At 39.7% G+C, this 19,042-nt stretch overlaps 1 protein-coding gene across 7 annotated transcripts in view; it reads right to left on the bottom strand.

Annotated features, from left to right (window-relative positions):
* Positions 1-2,950: 2,950 nt before the first annotated feature.
* MPP7 (MAGUK p55 scaffold protein 7) overlaps positions 2,951-19,042 on the bottom strand; it is a 248,064-nt gene continuing 231,972 nt past the window's right edge. For all 7 annotated transcript variants that reach the window (XM_060006381.1, XM_060006379.1, XM_060006378.1 and 4 more), the window contains 4 exons: positions 9,525-9,618; positions 8,420-8,528; positions 7,198-7,341; positions 2,951-5,674 (listed from right to left, as the gene is read on the bottom strand). In XM_060006381.1, coding sequence (XP_059862364.1) covers positions 5,495-5,674; positions 7,198-7,341; positions 8,420-8,528; positions 9,525-9,618 — 527 coding nt within the window. In that variant the 3' untranslated portion in view covers positions 2,951-5,494. The remainder of the gene's footprint in view (positions 5,675-7,197; positions 7,342-8,419; positions 8,529-9,524; positions 9,619-19,042) is intronic.

Raw genomic sequence — 19,042 nt, 5'->3', positions numbered from 1 at the left:
TGCTACAAGTTCCAGAATGTTTTAAAGCTCAGTGCATCATTGCAGGGCACGTGACACTTTTGGAAAGTGAACGTAGATACTGGGAGTGGCCTAGGTTGTCATGCATACTGCTTTCCATTCGGAATGCTTCCAGCAGCAAGTAAACAACAGCTAAATATTAACACTTTTTAATAGAACATCTTTTCCAGTTTTATTGATATAATTAACATTGTGTAAGTTTAAGGTGTACAGTGTGATGATTTGATGCATGTATATATGATGAAATGATTACCACAGCAAGGTTATTTAACACTTCCATCACCTCACATAATTACCTTGTGTGTGTGTCTGTTGATAAGTCTTTTAGCTACTTTCAAGCATGTTACACAGTGTTGTTAACTAAAGTCACCATGTTGTACATCACATTCCCAGAACTTATTCATCTCATAACTGGAAGCTTGTACCTTTTGACCAACCTCCCCCTTTTCCCTCCAACTCCTGGTAACTACCATTCTATTTTCTATTTCTAGTTCAGCTTTTGTAGATGCCATATATAAGTGATAACATATAGTTGTCTTTCTCTGACTTATTTTAGTTAGAATAATGCCCTCAAGATACATCCATGTTGTCACAAAAGGCAGAATTTCCTTATTTTTAACTGTTGAATAATCTTCGTGTGTGTGTGTGTGTGTGTGCGCATCCTCCCATTCTTCATTCATCTGTTGAGGGACACTTGCTGTTTCCTTGTCTCAGCTGTCGTGAATAATGTTGCAGTGAACGTGGGAGTGCAGATCTCTTTTCAAAATAGTGATTCCATTTTCTTCAGATATGTACCCAGCAGTAGAATTGCTGGGTCATACGGTAGTTCTATTTTTAGTTTTTTTTAGGAACTGCCATACTGTTTTCCATAGCTGCTGCCCCAATTTACATTCTCACCAACAGAGCGTAAAAGAACATTGTTTTTTCAGTAATTAGAGGAAGGAGGTCCCAGGATTTTTTTCAGCACCTCAGTGACGTTATGGATTGAGGATCTTTTCCTTTTTCTACTCAGTCATCTATAGACTGGCCTTAGTCATCCATTGGTTTAAGGTTAGGGTTATGGCTGTCATCTTTGCAAGCACCTCAACATAACAAGCATCTCAAACAGGAAGCATGGGGGCAGGAGCATAAAAGGTTTTCACCTCATGCAGTTGTTTAAATCAGGGAAACAGCTCTTACTCATAGCTCCTACGACAGACATTACCTCGAAGTGGGTGGCATGACCAACTCAGAACCATCCTTGCAAAGAGGGGATAGTCCTGATTGATTAGACCAATCGTGATTCATCACTAAGGACTGGTACTCAACCAGACAAAATAGAAATACTGCATATTATGCTAAGTTTTTGGTATGTTTTTGATAATAGCCACTGTCTGAAGATCAGCCCACTATACAGACATAGATAAATCAAGTTGTATCTGACTAAAGCAACAGTGTTCTGAGAAAACTCTTTGTAAACTGCTGTGCATCAAAAGGACGAACAATCACTCCCCTAATGACCAAATCTCACCTGTTTCCAGAACTGGCTCAAGTTCTAGCACCACCAGGAAGCACAATGCAGTGAAACAGTGTGGGACTGGAGGAAGCCTGACCACTGTTCAAGCCCCGATTCCTTACTCGTCACCTGCTACCTTGGGCCAGGTACGGAAGCCAGCACCTTGCTTTTCTCAACTGTAAAATACGAAGCTACCACTCCCATACAAGGCAGCTGTAAGGATTAAATGAAATCGCAGACAAATCATACAGATGTCTGACGTTGGTAAGGACAGTTTGGTCTGGCAGTGAGGGGGCCCAGGTAGGTGTATGTGAATAAGACAGCTGTTATAAAAGTAAAAGTATTCCCTGCCCCCCAGAAGCTGAAGTGTAAGTGAGCACCCATTTGGAAAGGAAGTGCGGTAGCAGAAGAAAGGGTTGGGATACAATTAAGGGACGTTTCTTTCAGCTGCTATCAGTTATATTCCATACTAGTGGTTGCAAATAGAAATTGGTTCACTTTCCTGTTGAGGATCAGCCAGTGAATTTTGGATGTAACATTTGGAAGTAATGGTATTTTTATAAAACGATAAAGCTGGTCATAGAAATTATTTAGGAAGCTTCCTGTGAATTTACTAATAGGAGAACTGTTCGTGTGGAGTAATTAAGAATATTTATGCAGCTACTTTTAAACTGCGTGACGTGAGAGTGACCGTTGTGAAGCGAGCTTACCATCAGTGAGCACTTCTAGCCCAGGCTTTGTTCCAAGCACATTACACGGATCAATTCTTTCATTTCATGCCCACAACAATCCTATGAGGTAAGCACTCTTATTATCTCCATTATTTTCTGGTGAGAAAACGACAGTGAGATTAAACGAGGTTATGAAACTCGTAATAGGCAGCATCTGAACTCAACAATCCAGCTCCAGATCCCACGCCCCTAACTGCTACATCCTACAGCCTCTCAGTGGAAGCAGAGCTGGGCTAACTTGTTCAGCTGCTTAAGCAAGGTCAGTGCCACTCAGCCTGTCTGTATAAGCAGGTGGCAGTCTGTCCTCACATGCAGAGCTGGAAAAGTCTACTTCGCCTACCTGGAACAGGGGCGGAGGATGTGGGTGCCGCTCAATGCCTGACGGAAAGAGGCGGGGCGGGGTGTCCCCATCACGGACGGGCTGGGACCAACCATGCCATTCTTTGCTCCACAGCTTTAAGTGGCTGGACCGTGTGGGTAAGAGCAAGGCTAGTGAAGTCCACCTCTCCAACAACCTGGATGAAACCAATTAATGTTTGAAACGAATATGAAATTTAATTTTAGACAGAGCCAGTTCAAATATATCACTTGGTGTCATTAAAAAAACAATTTTTTCCACCATTGGAAACAGTGAAGTAGATGCCAAGTGCAAGAGCATCTTCGAGAGAGCACACACATAATTTGAAGATACTTTATTAAGCTCAAAGGTTTTCCATGACTTTTATTTATAAACTCTTACTAGTCAAAAAGAAAATAAATAATAAAACTCTATCTTCAGGAAACTTTTAACAACATAATTTCGTTTTACATGTTTGTCAATTTTAAATTATTACAATTTAGATACATTCAATCATTACACAATGCCAGGAAGGTCAGCCTTAAAGATATCGATAATGTCTATATTGGTAAGTAAAATACTGGTAAAAAAAAAAAAAAGATTCCAGTATGTTAATAATGGGAATATGGAATTATCTTCTTGATCTTGGATTTGAAATTCACGGACTTAAAAAACCCAATATTCCTGTTCTCTCAAATAGTGGCTGACACTGTCTCAGAAGCAAGCTGCCTGAAGAACTAGTCTGTCCCTGCTGGAGAGGGAGCTGAGGATGCATAAGTACAGAATCAAGGGCCCTTTGCAACGTTAGTCAGAGGCCATGGAGTTGGCCCTGCCGCATTAAATTTCAACTGAATCTCCTTCTAAGCATCAAGGTGGCCATGTAAACGTCACTTGCAAGACCACGTATGTATATTACCCGATAAAAGATTTTTCAAATTGCTGAAGTACCTCTTTTCATTATTTAAAAAAATACTGCCCAGCTCTCGTGTAAAAAGGGAGAAAGGCTGGACAAATATATTTCTATGACACCTCCACCACCACCACCAAAAAGGACTCCGTTTCTACCACGTTACACTATTTCTACCTCCGCAGAAAAGAATTGAGGCAATTGTCTGTAAATGAAAAAAAGCAAACCAGGTACTATTTGTGAACAAAGAATTTGGACTGCCTAAATTATAATTCATTTCCTAGGAAGTCCTGATTTTTCGGAAATTTCAGTCAATGTTCAAAGAGAATATTCTACCCAAACCACCTGAGGAAGATTTGTACTTTCTTAGACCAGCCACACAACTATAAAGTATGGCTTCAATATTAGATCTGGCAACCCACCAACCCCTTTTTAAACTAAATTGCTTGCTATTTAGTTAATTAACTTAGACCTTGCTGTTTGGATTATGCTGTCAAGTAACAATGTCCGGTTATCTAACTATTTAGCTGTGAGTGTGTATCAAGGTATGAAATTTGACACGTCTGAAGGAAACTCAGTGAGTGACGCTATCAACTGTGCACACAGAACACACTTGTGGATCTGCATATGAATAAAGCTCAAATATTTACATGGAATGTTGACCCTGACTTATAAAACTACTATCTTAAATTATGATGTCTTTACATACTATTTATTTAATGAATAGCCTCATTTGATAATTAAAAAAATATGCCTTTCAAATATTTCATAAATATATAAAATTTCACTACACTCTTTTTCTTTAAACAGGACATCTAAACTCTCTTTACAAATCAACAAAAAATATCGTTTTTTCTGTTTGAAAGTCACAGATGCAATGATTTCTGATTGACAGGGTCTTACGGCATGCAAGAATGGGAGGACATGTTCTCTTATACAACTATGGACATTTCTGGTATTTTGAGCTGTATAATTTACTCGCTGAAGATGAGTAGCATCAAAGAAAAATGAGAGATCCCATCTAAATATTTACAACAAAAGAGTCTTTCTTAAACTTCTTTAAAAATGGCAAGACTAGGATGGTATCCGGCCAGTGTTAAATATTTTGATGACGAAGAAATAACATTACATGAAAAGTTTTCTAAAATATATCTTATAGTGCAATTTAAATATATTGTGATCAATTGCACACATTTGAAAAATGATCACATTTTCTTTAACTGTAGCAGTAACAAGTAAAACCTACTTTTAGAATAGGAATCATTCTTATAATTTATTGGGAAAACCCAAAGCCAGATAACTGGCTCCAGAATTTCTGGTGAGTCCAGAAATGTTGTCTGAGGATTTACAAATAAAAATGTCCTTTGTAATCTTACTTGCCCCAGGATGTCACCATTCTTAAGCCATAAAGAAAGGTTTTTAGTTTCATAAATAGTAATTTTTAAAAGCCCATCTTCCCTTATTAAACATTTGTTGAGTCACTGATATATGCACTCATAAGGCCTTCTCAAACTGTAACTGTGAATATGTTGTGTCTACGTAAGAAAAAGGTTGCACTTGCAGAATCGTAAGAGGACTCGGCCTTACTGCCAGCCCAGGCGCCTCTATGATGACGTCTGGCTCCTGAAGACTGTGAACTGAACGTATTCAGTGGCTGACATGCAAACTCCAAGGCAGTGATGACGTCGGAGACCAGCTGAAGCACTGAACTCCCGTGTACATTCTCCAGCTATGTCTCTCTAAAAAGTTCAACCCCATTCTGGAGATAGAGCTACACAGTCAAGAAAACGAGGATACGGTACTGGGCAGATTTTGACTTTGGACCTTAAACTCAAACACTGTGCTTGAAATAAGGCTGTAAAAAGATACAAACAAAACCAACACATCAATTTTAACCAAGATTGCACATCTTAACAGTGATATAGATTAAAAAACCCTACCACCAAAATGGTAACTGATTTCATCATGCACTCTACAGAAAAGATAATTATGGAAATTTCCCTTAGTTACGAATGCAACCAGCTCACTGGAACCCAGTGGGTATCTGTCTCCAGTTTGTCAAAAGTTGTTTTAAGCTCACTGAAGGCCACGGTGAGATCATCATTTACTATAGTTTTGTCAAAAAGATGACCATATTGACTTTCCATTATCTGGGCAGATTTAATCATTTCTTGAAAGTCTTCTTCCTACAAAAAGAAGTATTTAAACAAACTGGTTAACCAGGCAATTTTATCACGTCACGTCAATGCGAATACTGCACAACTGGTTTATCTAATGTTGTTCTGTGTTCACTGTTTCACCTCAGCCACGAAAGAAAATTATCCTCTTTAACTATAAGTTCTTCAGAAGCCGTAATTTCTAATACCCTCTCTCTCTATTTGCTTGTAACTAAACTGCCCTGACAAGAGGCAAAACTCCTGCCTTACCTAAATTTCAGGATAATTAGTCACTCGCTTATGATTACAGGGATATTTCAGTATTAAAGGAGTATTATTTACCCTTAGGCTTTGCCTGCCTTGTTCACATTTATTCATAGCAAGGAACGTATAACAAACTACTTTTTCAGAGTTGGACACATTTATGAAAGGACACTTATATTATGTCCTTCTACATCTCAGTAGAAGTGGGAAGTGGGTCAGGGGCCCTTCATACTCACATTTTTGAAACCAGTAAGAATTTTAGTTGATTATAAAACAAGACTATATACATAAACGTGAGTTAAATCTTATGTTATCATTTATTACCTTCATTGAGAAATCTTCACATAGTACAGTACTATAATAAATAGTACAATAACTCTTTATACTGTGACTTCTTGGAGTCTCTTCAGAGTCTACATTTCAATGTCACAGAAGATTTTCACAACAGAAATTTTCATTTTAGTGTTAATCCAGAGGCCTGAGTAATTAACCTCATGTAACAGTACCTGTTCAGCAGGGTTGTGTATTGTCAGTACTTTAGAAAAAAGGTATTTTTAAAATACTGGGAATCAAAAACATTATCTGTACTTGGTACCCACAATTAATAGTTTACAAATTAATACAGACTAAAGTTAAAGATGAGTTAATTAAGAGAGGGAGGGGAAAAAACCTTCTGCCATTACATTTCTCCGCTTTTTATTTTTGAGCCTAAAGTAGAAAACATCGTCTTATGGTTAAAAACAAAAAACAACGAAAGGCCCTGCCAGTCATTCCAGTCATTAACAAACCACGGCTGCCACTTCTGATAACAGTCAAAGAAATACAAATACAGACTGAATAATGCAAGTCTACTGTCCTGCACCCAAAACGATGCTTTCTCTTTCACTATGCTCAATATGATGTTGATACAAACAGACAAGGCAAGTTATTAAATTTTCATCTAGACTATTAATGAGTAATAGTACCTGACTTTGGTATTTTTCCCTTTAAAAATAAGGCTAGTTGAAAACTCAGTGGTCTAACTTTTCACATGTGCCTTCAAAAATTTTATAAGTGTACATAATAGCATACAAAATAGCTTAGAGGCAGTGTAATATGAAGGTCGTTCACAGAAGCCGAGAAAGCAGTCACAGTGCAATCACTGAACGCGAGCGCCTAAATGCAGCTCGGTCTCGCGTGGGTGTTTGGATCTCACCTTCATCTACTGCCGTCTCCCTAATGCAGTCACTACTGCACATATGATTTTAAGTCCCGCTTGTGTACTTTCAGTAAAGCACCCTCGTACTCACCGTAAAGGGCTTTGCAGCACCTTGCTCATCTCTGCTTGAAATAATCTTCGCATTTTTTCTTGTCTCCCTCAAACGCTCTATTGACGGAGGCTTTATAAATATCACATAGGGCTTAAATTCTAGTGTCCTTAAGTGCTTCACTGTCTGCAATGAAGAAAATAAGCTTTCTTACATTTCTTCATAATGTCATGAGTAAGTTTTATAACAAAACTGAATTTTCTTTCTAAGGAGAAAATTCCTTAAAATTATTTCCTAATTAAGGTTAGCAGGTCTTTCAATATATTGTTGTTCAATCAGTTGTTGACAATTAAATGTAACAGACACCTCTCAAAAGACGGAGAATGTAACTTGTCTTTAAAAGTGCTTTGAAATATGCCATCATTAATACTGAAGAGAAGCAGCTAAAAATACCAGAAAACTAGTTTTTAGATCTAATACCCAAAAGACGCTATGAGTTAACTTTCTTTACACGGAAGTCTTCCAACCATCCTGTTTAAGCCTCTTCCTGATCTCAGGTTGAGGTCTCCCTCCTCTTTCATTCTGCCCTTCAGAGTCCCCTACAAAGGGCAAGCCCCCTGCTTTTCACGAAGCTCACAGCACTGCCTCTGGGTAGCGAGGAGAATGCTGGGCTGCGTCCCTGCTGGGGGTCTGTGGTGAGACAGGGAAGTGCACTGCTTCACCCACTGGCACTCAGTCCACGTGACATGAGTTCCCAGGGTGCCAGGCGAGCTCCACCTGGCGACTTGTACCTGGTACAGTTCCTGTGAGATGCCCGCGGCTCCTGCCGGGCAGTTTACACTTCTAGAATATTTACAGAACCAAAATCAACGAAAGAGGACTGAGAACCAAAATGTCCACTGTCAAAAATGACGAACACTTATACCAATGCACACGTGAAATACATTGTACATATAACGCAGCACATTTTTAAATACAAAATGCATAGAAGAAATATCTAAGAGACATTATACTTGGCAAACACTGCATCTAAATAAGAGTTACAAACAAATGTCGAGGCCTCCCTGACCCCTGTTTCCTAATAACAACATGGGCTTCTTTTCAGCAGAAACTTCTCAACTGACATTTAAATGCTTCTGTCACCTTAGGAAAGCCACCTACATGCCAGAAGTGAGTAGATTTCAGATTTTCCCCATACTGAAATGCTCAAGAGTGGTAGATTACACGGGCTTCAAGGGTGTTGAATAGGTCACTGTTCACTTACATGAGGCTGAACGTCCAACAAACAAACTTTGTTTTTAGCTAGGACAGACCGAACCGAGTCTATACTTGTGCCGTAATAGTTGTTTTTATATTCACCATATTCAATAAACCTGTAGAAATTAGAATCATTTGTGAATTATATATGGCAGACATAATTCATATATAAAAGATGTTTTTGCTGAATATGTAATTTTTTAAACTGCTTTTAATAAAATAACTAGGTCCAAGTACTCCAGAATGTCAATTTAAAAAAATCTTCTATTTTATTTTTTCAAATCAGTAATACTTGCTTGTATTACACTTAAGCAGAAAAAAAGTACTTTAGTCCAGCAGGACTCTAATGTTTTCCATCACCTCTTTTTCAGAACTAATGCAATGCAATAAAACAGTGAATAAGCCAAACAATAAAAACTACTGAAATTTCACTGCACACGAAAGAACCACCAAGCTCAGCTTTAGAACTCGAGGAGGACTGGCTGGTGGCTAACGCGAGCAGGACAGCTGAGAATGTGCTATAAAAACTCAATCGCTGTGCCAAACGCAGGAAAGGATTTCGATGTTTCAAGAAAGCCCCACAGTCCCGCGGTAGAGCACACGCTGCTCCCTGACACCCTGAAATACCCACGCTTCAGCACATGGAAACCCAGGGGCTGGGAGGCTCAGCGCTTGCTAGAGGATGTGGTACAAGCAAGATGGTTAACATTACTTTGGTTTGTTGAAGAGCCAATGAGAGAGAGGGAGGTTCGTGGAAAAGACTGGAACTAGGGATCTATTACACAGTTATTAGTTACTAAAATAAAGTTCTATCTAAATTCTACGTTAAGATTCAATTACAGGGGTAGGACGATCTCACAATACTACACTAGCAAAATAATCCCGACACATTCAATTTACCAGATACACAACAGCTCTAGGTTATTAAAAGATTACAGGCAAAGATGGGTAATAACCACTAAATGAATTATCTTTTTATCAGTTTCAAATATTATTATAAAAATGAAAATTCATTTCAAACGGAAGGGAACCCTCAGTTGTCTACAACTAGACATATGGGCACATGTTTAAAAACAACAGTTATACAAAGATTCTAAAAGAAGTCCACATACTTGTTATTTTGTACATCGGTCTCAAACAAATGCTTGGAAATGAAGACATACTCAACCCCATCACTCTCCTGGCTTCTCCTTGGTCTGGTGGTGTCTGTGGTTTAATTAAAAAGAGTTCAGAAAAGCCTGCATCAGCCACCCTAAGTAAAATACTAAAAAAGAAATTATCATATATTTGATGAAAGGACTTTTCTTAAATAAGATTTTAAAACTTAAAAAGCAAATTAGCTAATAAAATATAGGAATCCCATTAATTCAGTTTTTCCACTGATATTAAAGTTATATTGATTTGAAGATGGATTCAAAATTAAGTTGCATTATGTTTATGCTATTAATTATCTGAAGGAGCTTTAATATGTTAATTAAACAAAAACGGTATTTCAACCCTTGAGGAAAAACCCCTTTCTTTGGCAAATAATATGCTTATTATTGTCATATTGATTCTTTGTTCACTGTAAGCAAGTCTACTGCCCACTAGGTTGAAAGGTAAAAACTCTAAAATTATTTTACTGTTTTCTGCCCAGGGCACATGGTGTACGCCATCTATGCTTAATTTCCCAATCAAAGTCAAAGACTTCTATGTGCTGGTCATCTCTCCTTTGCAAAATCATAAGCATCTTCTTGAAATACAAATGAACTTCTAAACTCTCAGCAATTTTGCCTAACTATTTGCTACTGAATTATAATGGAGCAGAAAATAACTTTAAAAACAAACCCCTAAGGAACTGCAGGCTGATATGGCGCGTGAAAAACTGACTACAGTCCATCCTTCCTGCTGATTACAACTAAAACCTCTGGATCCAAAACATCTATTTTTGTATTGAGCACTTTGAAAATAAAAAGGGCAGGTAAACTGTGGAAGAGAGTCAAGCGCCCTGGGGAAGGGTTTAACTTTTATTTCCTTTTAGCTTTGCCCTAGGGGTGGGCTCATTCACAGAGCAGCGTGGAGGAATGTGCGCCTAAATTCCAATAGAAGCCCTGACTTCCTGGTGAAAAGGACCAGAAAAAATGACGCCCCTGCGAGCTGAAGAGTGTGCAAGGAACCCAGGAAGGGAGAGAGCTAGAGAAGAAAATACTCTACTTCTGTGCACAAACCAGCACTGGCCTAAGAATAACCCCTAAGCCGTACACATGCAGCCCAGACTCAAAGCAGCAGAGCGAAGCTGTAGGAAGTGAATTAAGATTAGAATACACAAGTCTCAGCCTGATCCGTCAGCAGTGGAAGCACAGAACACAGCCAAACCAACGGAGAGAAGGCTTCGAGAACGGAGCTGAGATCTGCACTATGCACACAAGGTGCAGACCAATCCCTGAACTTCACATGACAGGGCAGACCCAAACCAACACGGCAGACGTTCAGAGAACTGGAGAGAGATTTAAACCATAACCTACAGAAAGTGAGGTAAAACTTGCAGTCTAAGCATAAACTAGTCGGTTAGAGCTAAATAAAACATCACCTTTCTCCAGAATATTATAACAGGACCTGGGCTCAATAGAACGTTGCATTCCTGATATCGGGATGCAGTGTTCTATTATTCAACAGAAAAGAACCGAGAAAGGGAGGAGCTTCAAGATGGCGGAATAGTAAAGACGCGGAGATCACCTTCCTCCCCACAGATACACCAGAAATACATCACACGTGGAACGACTCCTACAGAACACCTACTGAACGCTGGCAGAAGACCTCACACCTCCCAAAAGGCAAGAAACCCCCCACGTACCTGGGTAGGGCAAAAGAAAAAAGAAAAAACAGAGACAAAAGAATAGGGATGGGACTTGCACCTCAGGGAGGGAGCTGTGAAGGAGGAAAAGTTTCCACACACTAGGAAGCCCCTTCGCGGGCGGAGACTGCGGGAGGCGGAGGGGGGAGCTTCGAAGCCGCGGAGGAGTGCACAGCAACGGGTGCGGAGGGCAAAGCGGGGAGATTCCCGCACAGAGGATCGGTGCCGACCGGCACTCACCAGCCCGAGAGGCTTGTCTGCTCACCCGCCGGGACGGGCGGGGCTGGGAGCTAAGGCTCAGGCTTCGGTCGGAGCGCAGGGAGGGGACTGGGGTTGGCGGCGTGAACACAGCCTGCAGGGGGTTAGTGCGCCACGGCTGGCCGGGAGGGAGTCCGGGGAAAAGTCTGAACCTGCCGAAGAGGCAAGAGGCTTTTTCTTCCCTCTTTGTTTCCTGGTGGCGAGGAGAGGGGATTAAGAGCGCCGCTTAAAGGACCTCCAGAGACGGGCGCGAGCCGCGGCTAAAAGCGCGGATCCCCAGAGACGGGCGGGAGACGCTAAGGCCGCTGCTGCCGCCACCAAGGGGCCTGTGTGCGAGCACAGGTCACTATCCACACTTCCCTTCCGGGGAGCCTGTGCAGCCCGCCACTGCCAGGGTCCCGGGATCCAGGGACAACTTCCCCGGGACAACTCACCGCGCGCCTCACGCTGGTGCAACGTCACGCCGGCCGCAGGCCCGCCCCGCCCTCCGTGCCCCTCCCTCCCCCCAGGCCTGAGTGAGCCAGAGCCCCCGAATCAGCGGCTCCTTTAACCCCGTCCTGTCTGAGCGAAGAACAGAAACCCTCCAGTGACCTACACGCAGAGGCGGGGCCAAATCCAAAGCTGAACCCGGGGAGCTGTGAGAACAAGGAAGAGAAAGGGAACTCTCTCCCAGCAGCCTCAGGAGCAGCGGATTAAAGCTCCACCATCAGCTTGATGTACCTGCATCCGTGGAATACCTGAATAGACAACGAGTCATCCCAAATTGGGGAGGTGGGCTTCGAGAGCAACGATATATATATTTTTTTCCCTTCTCGTCTTTCTGTGAGTGTGTATGTGTGTGCTTCTGTGTGAGATCTTGTCTGTGTAGCTTCGCTTTTACCACTTGTCCTAGGGTTCTGTCTGTCCATTTTTTTTTAACTTAAAAAAATTTTTGTTCTTAATAATTATTTTTCATTTTAATAACTTTATTTTATTTTACTTTATTATTTTTTATCTTCTTTCTTTCATTTTTTTCTCCCTTTTATTCTGAGCCGTGTGGAGGACAGGCTCTTGGTGCTCCAGCCAGGCGTCAGAGCTGTGCCACTGAGGTGGGAGAGCCAACTTCAGGACACGGGTCCACAAGAGACCTCCCAGCTCCACATAATATCAAACGGCAAATATCTCCCAGAGATCTCCACCTCAACACCAGCACCCAGCTGCACTCAACGACCAGCAAGCTACAGTGCTGGACATCCTATGCCAAACAACTAGCAAGACAGGAACACAACTCCACCCATTAGCAGAGAGGCTGCCTAAATCATAGTAAGTCCACAGACACCCCAAAACACACCACCAGACGTGGACCTGCCCACCAGAAAGACAAGATCCAGCCTCATCCACCAGAACACAGGCACTAGTCCCCTCCATCAGGAAGCCTACACAACCCACTGAAACAACCTTAGCCACTGGGGACAGACACCAAAAACAATGGAATCTACGAACCTGCAGCCTGTGAAAAGGAGACCCCACACACAGTAAGATAAGCAAAATGAGAAGACAGAGAAACACACAGCAGTGAAGGAGCAAGATAAAAATGCATCAGACCTAACAAATGAAGAGGAAATAGGCAGTCTACCTGAAAAAGAATTCAGAATAATGACAGTAAAGATGATCCAATATCTTGGAAATAAAATGGAGAAAATACAAGAAACATTTAACAAGGAACCAGAACTAAACAGCAAACAAACAAAGATGAACAACACAATAAATGAAATTAAAAATTCCTAGAAGGGATCAATAGCAGAATAACTGAGGGAGAAGAACGGATAAGTGACCTGGAAGGTAAAATAGTGGAAACAACTACTGCAGAGCAGAATTAAAAAAAAAAGAATGAAAACATTTGAGGACAGTCTCAGAGACCTCTGGGACAACATTAAACGCACCAACATTCGAATTATCGTGGGGTTCCAGAAGAAGAAGAGAAAAAGAAAGGGACTGAGAAAATATTTGAAGAGATTATAGTTGAAAACTTCCCTAATATGGGAAAGGAAATAGTTAATCAAGTCCAGGAAGCATAGAGAGTCCCATACAGGATAAATCCAAGGAGAAACATGCCAAGACACACACTAAGCAAACTATCAAAAATTAAATACGAAGAACAAATATTAAAAGCAGCAAGGGAAAAGCAACAAGTAACACATAAGGGAATCCCCATAAGGTTAGCAGCTGATCGTTCAGCAGAAACTCTGCAAGCCAGAAGGGAGTGGCAGGACATACTGAAAGTGATGAAAGGGAAAACCTACAGCCAAGATTACTCTACCCAGCAAGGATCTCATTCAGATTTGACAGAGAAATTAAAATCTTTACAGACAAGCAAAAGCTAAGAGAATTCAGCACAACCAAACGAGTTTTACAACACATGCTAAAGGAACTTCTCTAGGCAGGAAACACAAGAGAAGAAAAGGACCTACAATAATAATCCCAAAACAATTAAGAAAATGGGAATAGGAACATACATATCAATAATTACCTTAAATGTAAATGGATTAAATGCTCCAACCGAAAGACACAGACTGGATGAATGGATACAAAAACAAGACCCGTACATATGCTGTCTACAAGAGACCCACTTCAGACCTAGGGACACATACAGACTGAAAGTGAGGGGATGGAAAAAGATACTCCCTGCAAATAGAAATCAAAAGAACACTGGAGTAGCAATTCTCATATCAGACAAAATAGACTTGAAAGCAAAGACTATTACAAGAGACAAAGAAGGACACTATATAATGATAAAGGGATCAAGCCAAGAAGAAGATATAACAATTGTAAATATTTATGAACCCAAGATAGGAGCACCTCAATACACAAGGCAAATACTAACAGCCAAAAACGGGGAAATCGACAGTCACACAATCATACTATGAGACTTTTAACACACCACTTTCACCAATGGACAGATCATCCAAAATGAAAATAAATAAGGAAACACAGCTTTAAATGATACATTAAACAAGATGGGCTTAACTGATATTTAAAGGACATTCCATCCAAAACCAACAGAATACACATTCTTCTCAAGTGCTCATGGAACATTCTCCAGGATAGATCACATCTTGGGTCACAAATCAAGCCTTGGTGAATTTAAGAAAATTGAAATTGTATCAAGTATCTTTTCCGACCACAACGCTATGAGACTAGATATGAATTACAGGAAAAAATCTGTAAGAAATACAAACACATGGAGGCAAAATAACACATTACTTAATAACCAAGAGATTACTGAAGAAATCAAAGAGGAAATCAAAAAATACCTAGAAACAAATGACAATGAAAACACAACGACCCAAAACCTATGGGATGCAGCAAAAGCAGTTCTAAGAGGGAAGTTTATAGCAATACAATCCTACCTAAAGAAACAGGAAACATGTAGAATAAACAACCTAACCTTGCACCTCAAGCAATTAGAGAAAGAAGAACAAAAAACCCCCAAAGTAGCAGATGGAAAGAAATCATAAAGATCAGATCAGAAATAAATGAAAAAGAAATGAAGGAAACGATAGCGAAGATCAATAAAACTAAAAGCTGGTTCTTTGAGAAGAATATAATTGATAAACCATTAGCCAGACTCATCAAGAAAAAGAGGGAGAAGACTCAAATCAATAGAATTAGAAATGAAAAAGGAGAAGTAACAACTGACACTCAGGAAACACAAAAGATCATGAGAGATTACTACAAGCAACTCTATGCCAATAAAATGGACAACCTGGAAGAAATGGACAAATTCTTAGAAATGCACAACCTGGCAAGACTGAATCAGGAAGAAATAGAAAATATGAACAGACCAATCACAAGCACTGAAATTGAAACTGTGATTAAAATCTTCCAAAAAACAAAAGCCCAGGACCAGCTGGCTTCACAGGTGAATTCTACCAAACATTTAGAGAAGAGCTAACACCTATCCTTCTCAAACTCTTCCAAAATATAGCTAGGGAGGAACACTCTCAAACTCATTCTACGAGGCCACCATCACCCTGATACCAAAACCAGACAAGGATGTCACAAAGAAAGAGAACTACAGGCCAATATCACTGATGAACATAGATGCAAAAATCCTCAACAAAATACTAGCAAAGAGAATCCAACAGCACATTAAAAGGATCATACACCACAATCAAGTGGGGTTATCCCAGGATTGCATGGATTCTGCAATACATGCAAATCAGTCAACGGGATACACCATATTAACAAACTGAAGGGGAAAAAGCATATGATCATCTCAATAGATGCAGAGAAAGCTTTCGACAAAATTCAACACCCATTTATGATAAAAACCCTGCAGAAAGTACGCACAGAGGAACTTTCCTCAACATAATAAAGGCCATATATGACAAACCCACAGTCAACATCGTCCTCAATGGTGAAAAACTGAAACCATTTCCCCTAAGATGAGGAACAAGACAAGGTTGCCCACTCTCACCACTCTTATTCAACATAGTTTTGGAAGTTTTAGCCATAGCAATCAGAGAAGAAAAGGAAATAAAAGGAATCCAAATTGGACAAGAAGTAAAGCTGTCACTGTTCGCAGATGACATGATACTATACATAGAGAATCCTAAAGATGCTACCAGAAGACTACTAGAGCTAATCAATGAATTTGGTAAAGTAGCAGGATACAAAATTAATGCACAGAAATCTCTGGCATTCCTATACACTAATGATGAAAAATCCGAAACTGAAATCAAGGAAACACTCCCATTTATCACTGAAACAAAAAGAATAAAATATCTGGGAATAAATGTACCTAAGGAGACAAAAGACCTGTATACAGAAAATTATAAGACACTGATGAAAGAAATGAGAGATGATACAAATAGATGGAGAGATATACCATGTTCTTGCACTGAAAGAATCAACATTGTGAAAATGACTCTACTACCCAAAGCAATCTACAGATTCAATGCAATCCCTATCAAACTACCACTGGCATTTTTCACAGAACTAGAACAAAAAATTTCATAATTTGTATGGAAACACAAAAGACCCCGAATAGCCAAATCAATCTTCAGAACGAAAAACGGAGCTGGAGGAATCAGGCTCCCTGACTTCAAGCTATACTACAAAGCTACAGTAATCAAGACAGTATGGTACTGGCACAAAAAGAGAAAGATAGATCAATGGAACAGGATAGAAAGCCCAGAGATAAACCCATGCACATATGGTCACCTTATCTTTGATAAAGGAGGCAGGAATGTACAGTGGAGAAAGGACAGCCTGTTCAATAAGTGGTCCTGGGAAAACTGGAGAGGTACATGTAAAAGTATGAGATTAGAACCATCCCTAACACCATAGACAAAAATAAACTCAAAATGGACTAAAGACCTAAATGTAAGGCCAGAAACTATCAAACTCTTAGAGGAAAACATAGCCAGAACACTCTATGACATAAATGACAGCAAGATCCTGTTTGACCCACCTCCTAGAGAAATGGAAATAAAAACAAAAATAAACAAATGGGACCTAATGAAACTTCAAAGCTTTCGCACAGCAAAGGAAACCATAAACAAGACCAAAAGACAACCCTCAGAATGGGAGCAAATATTTGCAAATGAAGCAACTGACAAAGGATTAATCTCCAAAATATACAAGCAGCTCATGCAGCTCAATATCAAACAAACAGCCCAATCCAAAAATGGGCAGAAGACCTAAACAGACATTTCTCCAAAGAAGATACACAGATTGCCAACAAACACATGAAAGGACGCTCAACATAACTAATCATTAGAGAAATGCAAATCAAAACTGCAATGAGGTATCACCTCATACCAGTCAGAATGGCCATCATCAAAAAATCTACAAACAATAAATGCTGGAGAGGGTGTGAAGAAAAGGGAAGCCTCTTGCACTGTTGGTGGGAATGTTACTTGATAGAGCCGCTACGGAGAACAGTATGGAGGTTCCTTAAAAAACTGAAAATAGAATTACCGTATGACCCAGCAATCCCACTAGTGGGTATATACCCTGAGAAAACCATAATTCAAAAAGAGACATGTACCACAATGTTCACTGCAGCTCTATTTACAATAGCCAGGACATTAGGAAGCAACCTAAGTGTCCACCGACAGATAAATGGATAAAGAAGATGTGGCACAGATATAGAATGGAATATTACTCAGCCATAAAAAGATACGAAATTGAGTTATTTGTAGTGAGGTGGATGGACCTAGAGTCTGTCATACAGAGTGAAGTAAGTCAGAAAGAGAAAAACAAATACCGTATCCTAACACATATATGGAATGTAAAAAAAAAAAAAAAGGTTCTGAAGAACCTAGGGGCAGGACAGGAATAAAGAAGTAGCCATAGAGAATGGACTTGAGGACATGGGTGGGGGAAGGGTAAGCTGGGGTGAAGTGATAGAGTGGCATGGACATATATACACTACCAAATGTAAAACAGGTAGCTGGTGAGAAGCAGCCGCATAGCACAGGGAGATCAGCTCGGTGCTTTGTGACCACCTAGAGGGGTGGGATAGGCAGGGTGGGAGGGAGGCTCAAGAGGGAGGGGATATGGGGATATACGTATACGTATAGCTGATTCACTTTGTTATACAGCAGAAACTAACACACCAGTGTAGAGCAATTATATTCCAATAAAGATGTTAAAAAAGAAAGAAAAAGAGATCAGACTTGTGATTATCAGAAGTGGTGGGAGGGTTTGGAGGTAGGTAGGGGGGCAGGATGAAGGTGGTCAAAAGGGACTAACTTCCAGTTATAAAATAAGTAAGTATTGGGCATGTAATGTACACCATGATGATTATACGTAACACTGATGCACTGTATATATGAAAGTTGCTAACAGAATGGATCCTAAAATTTCTCATCACAAGGAAAAAAACGTTTCTTTCTCTGTCTTTTGTTTTTGGTATCTATATGAGATGATTCTATAACTCAACTTATGTTGGTGATCACTGTGCAATATATGTAAGTGAACACCTTATGCTGTACACCTTAAACTTACAGTGTTATATATCAGTTATATCTCAATAAAACTGAAAAACAAAAAATATAATTTTAACAGAAAAAGAATTAACAAAATAGAAAAAAAGACAATAAAGAAAAACGAACAAAATTTTAAAATCTAATTACACTGATCAAGAAAAAAAGAGAAAATCACCTATATAAAGAATGAAAAAGGGGTTATTACCACAGAGCCTCTGGATATTAAAAAGGATAAGAGAATATTATGTTCTATTTAATGCCAACATATTCGATAGTTTAGATGAAATGGACAAATTTCCTGAAAAATACAATGAATCAAAATTGAAATAAGAGGAGACAAAAAATCTAAACATCCCTGCATCTATTACATAAATCAAATTTACTTTTAAAAACCTTCCCCAAAAGAAAGCTTCAGGCCTAGATGACAGATGATGCCTATCAATCAGTCAAGGATGAAATAACACTAATCTTACATGAACATTTTTTGCAGGTAGGAGGAGGAATCATTGCTTAAATTCATTTTATGATACTAGTACAATCATAATAGCAAAATCTAACACAT

This window comes from Delphinus delphis, chromosome 2, assembly GCF_949987515.2.
Source record: "Delphinus delphis chromosome 2, mDelDel1.2, whole genome shotgun sequence".
Lineage (NCBI taxonomy): Eukaryota > Metazoa > Chordata > Mammalia > Artiodactyla > Delphinidae > Delphinus > Delphinus delphis.
Note: the sequence above shows the minus strand (reverse complement) of the source record. Positions and strands in the feature narration are given on the sequence as shown.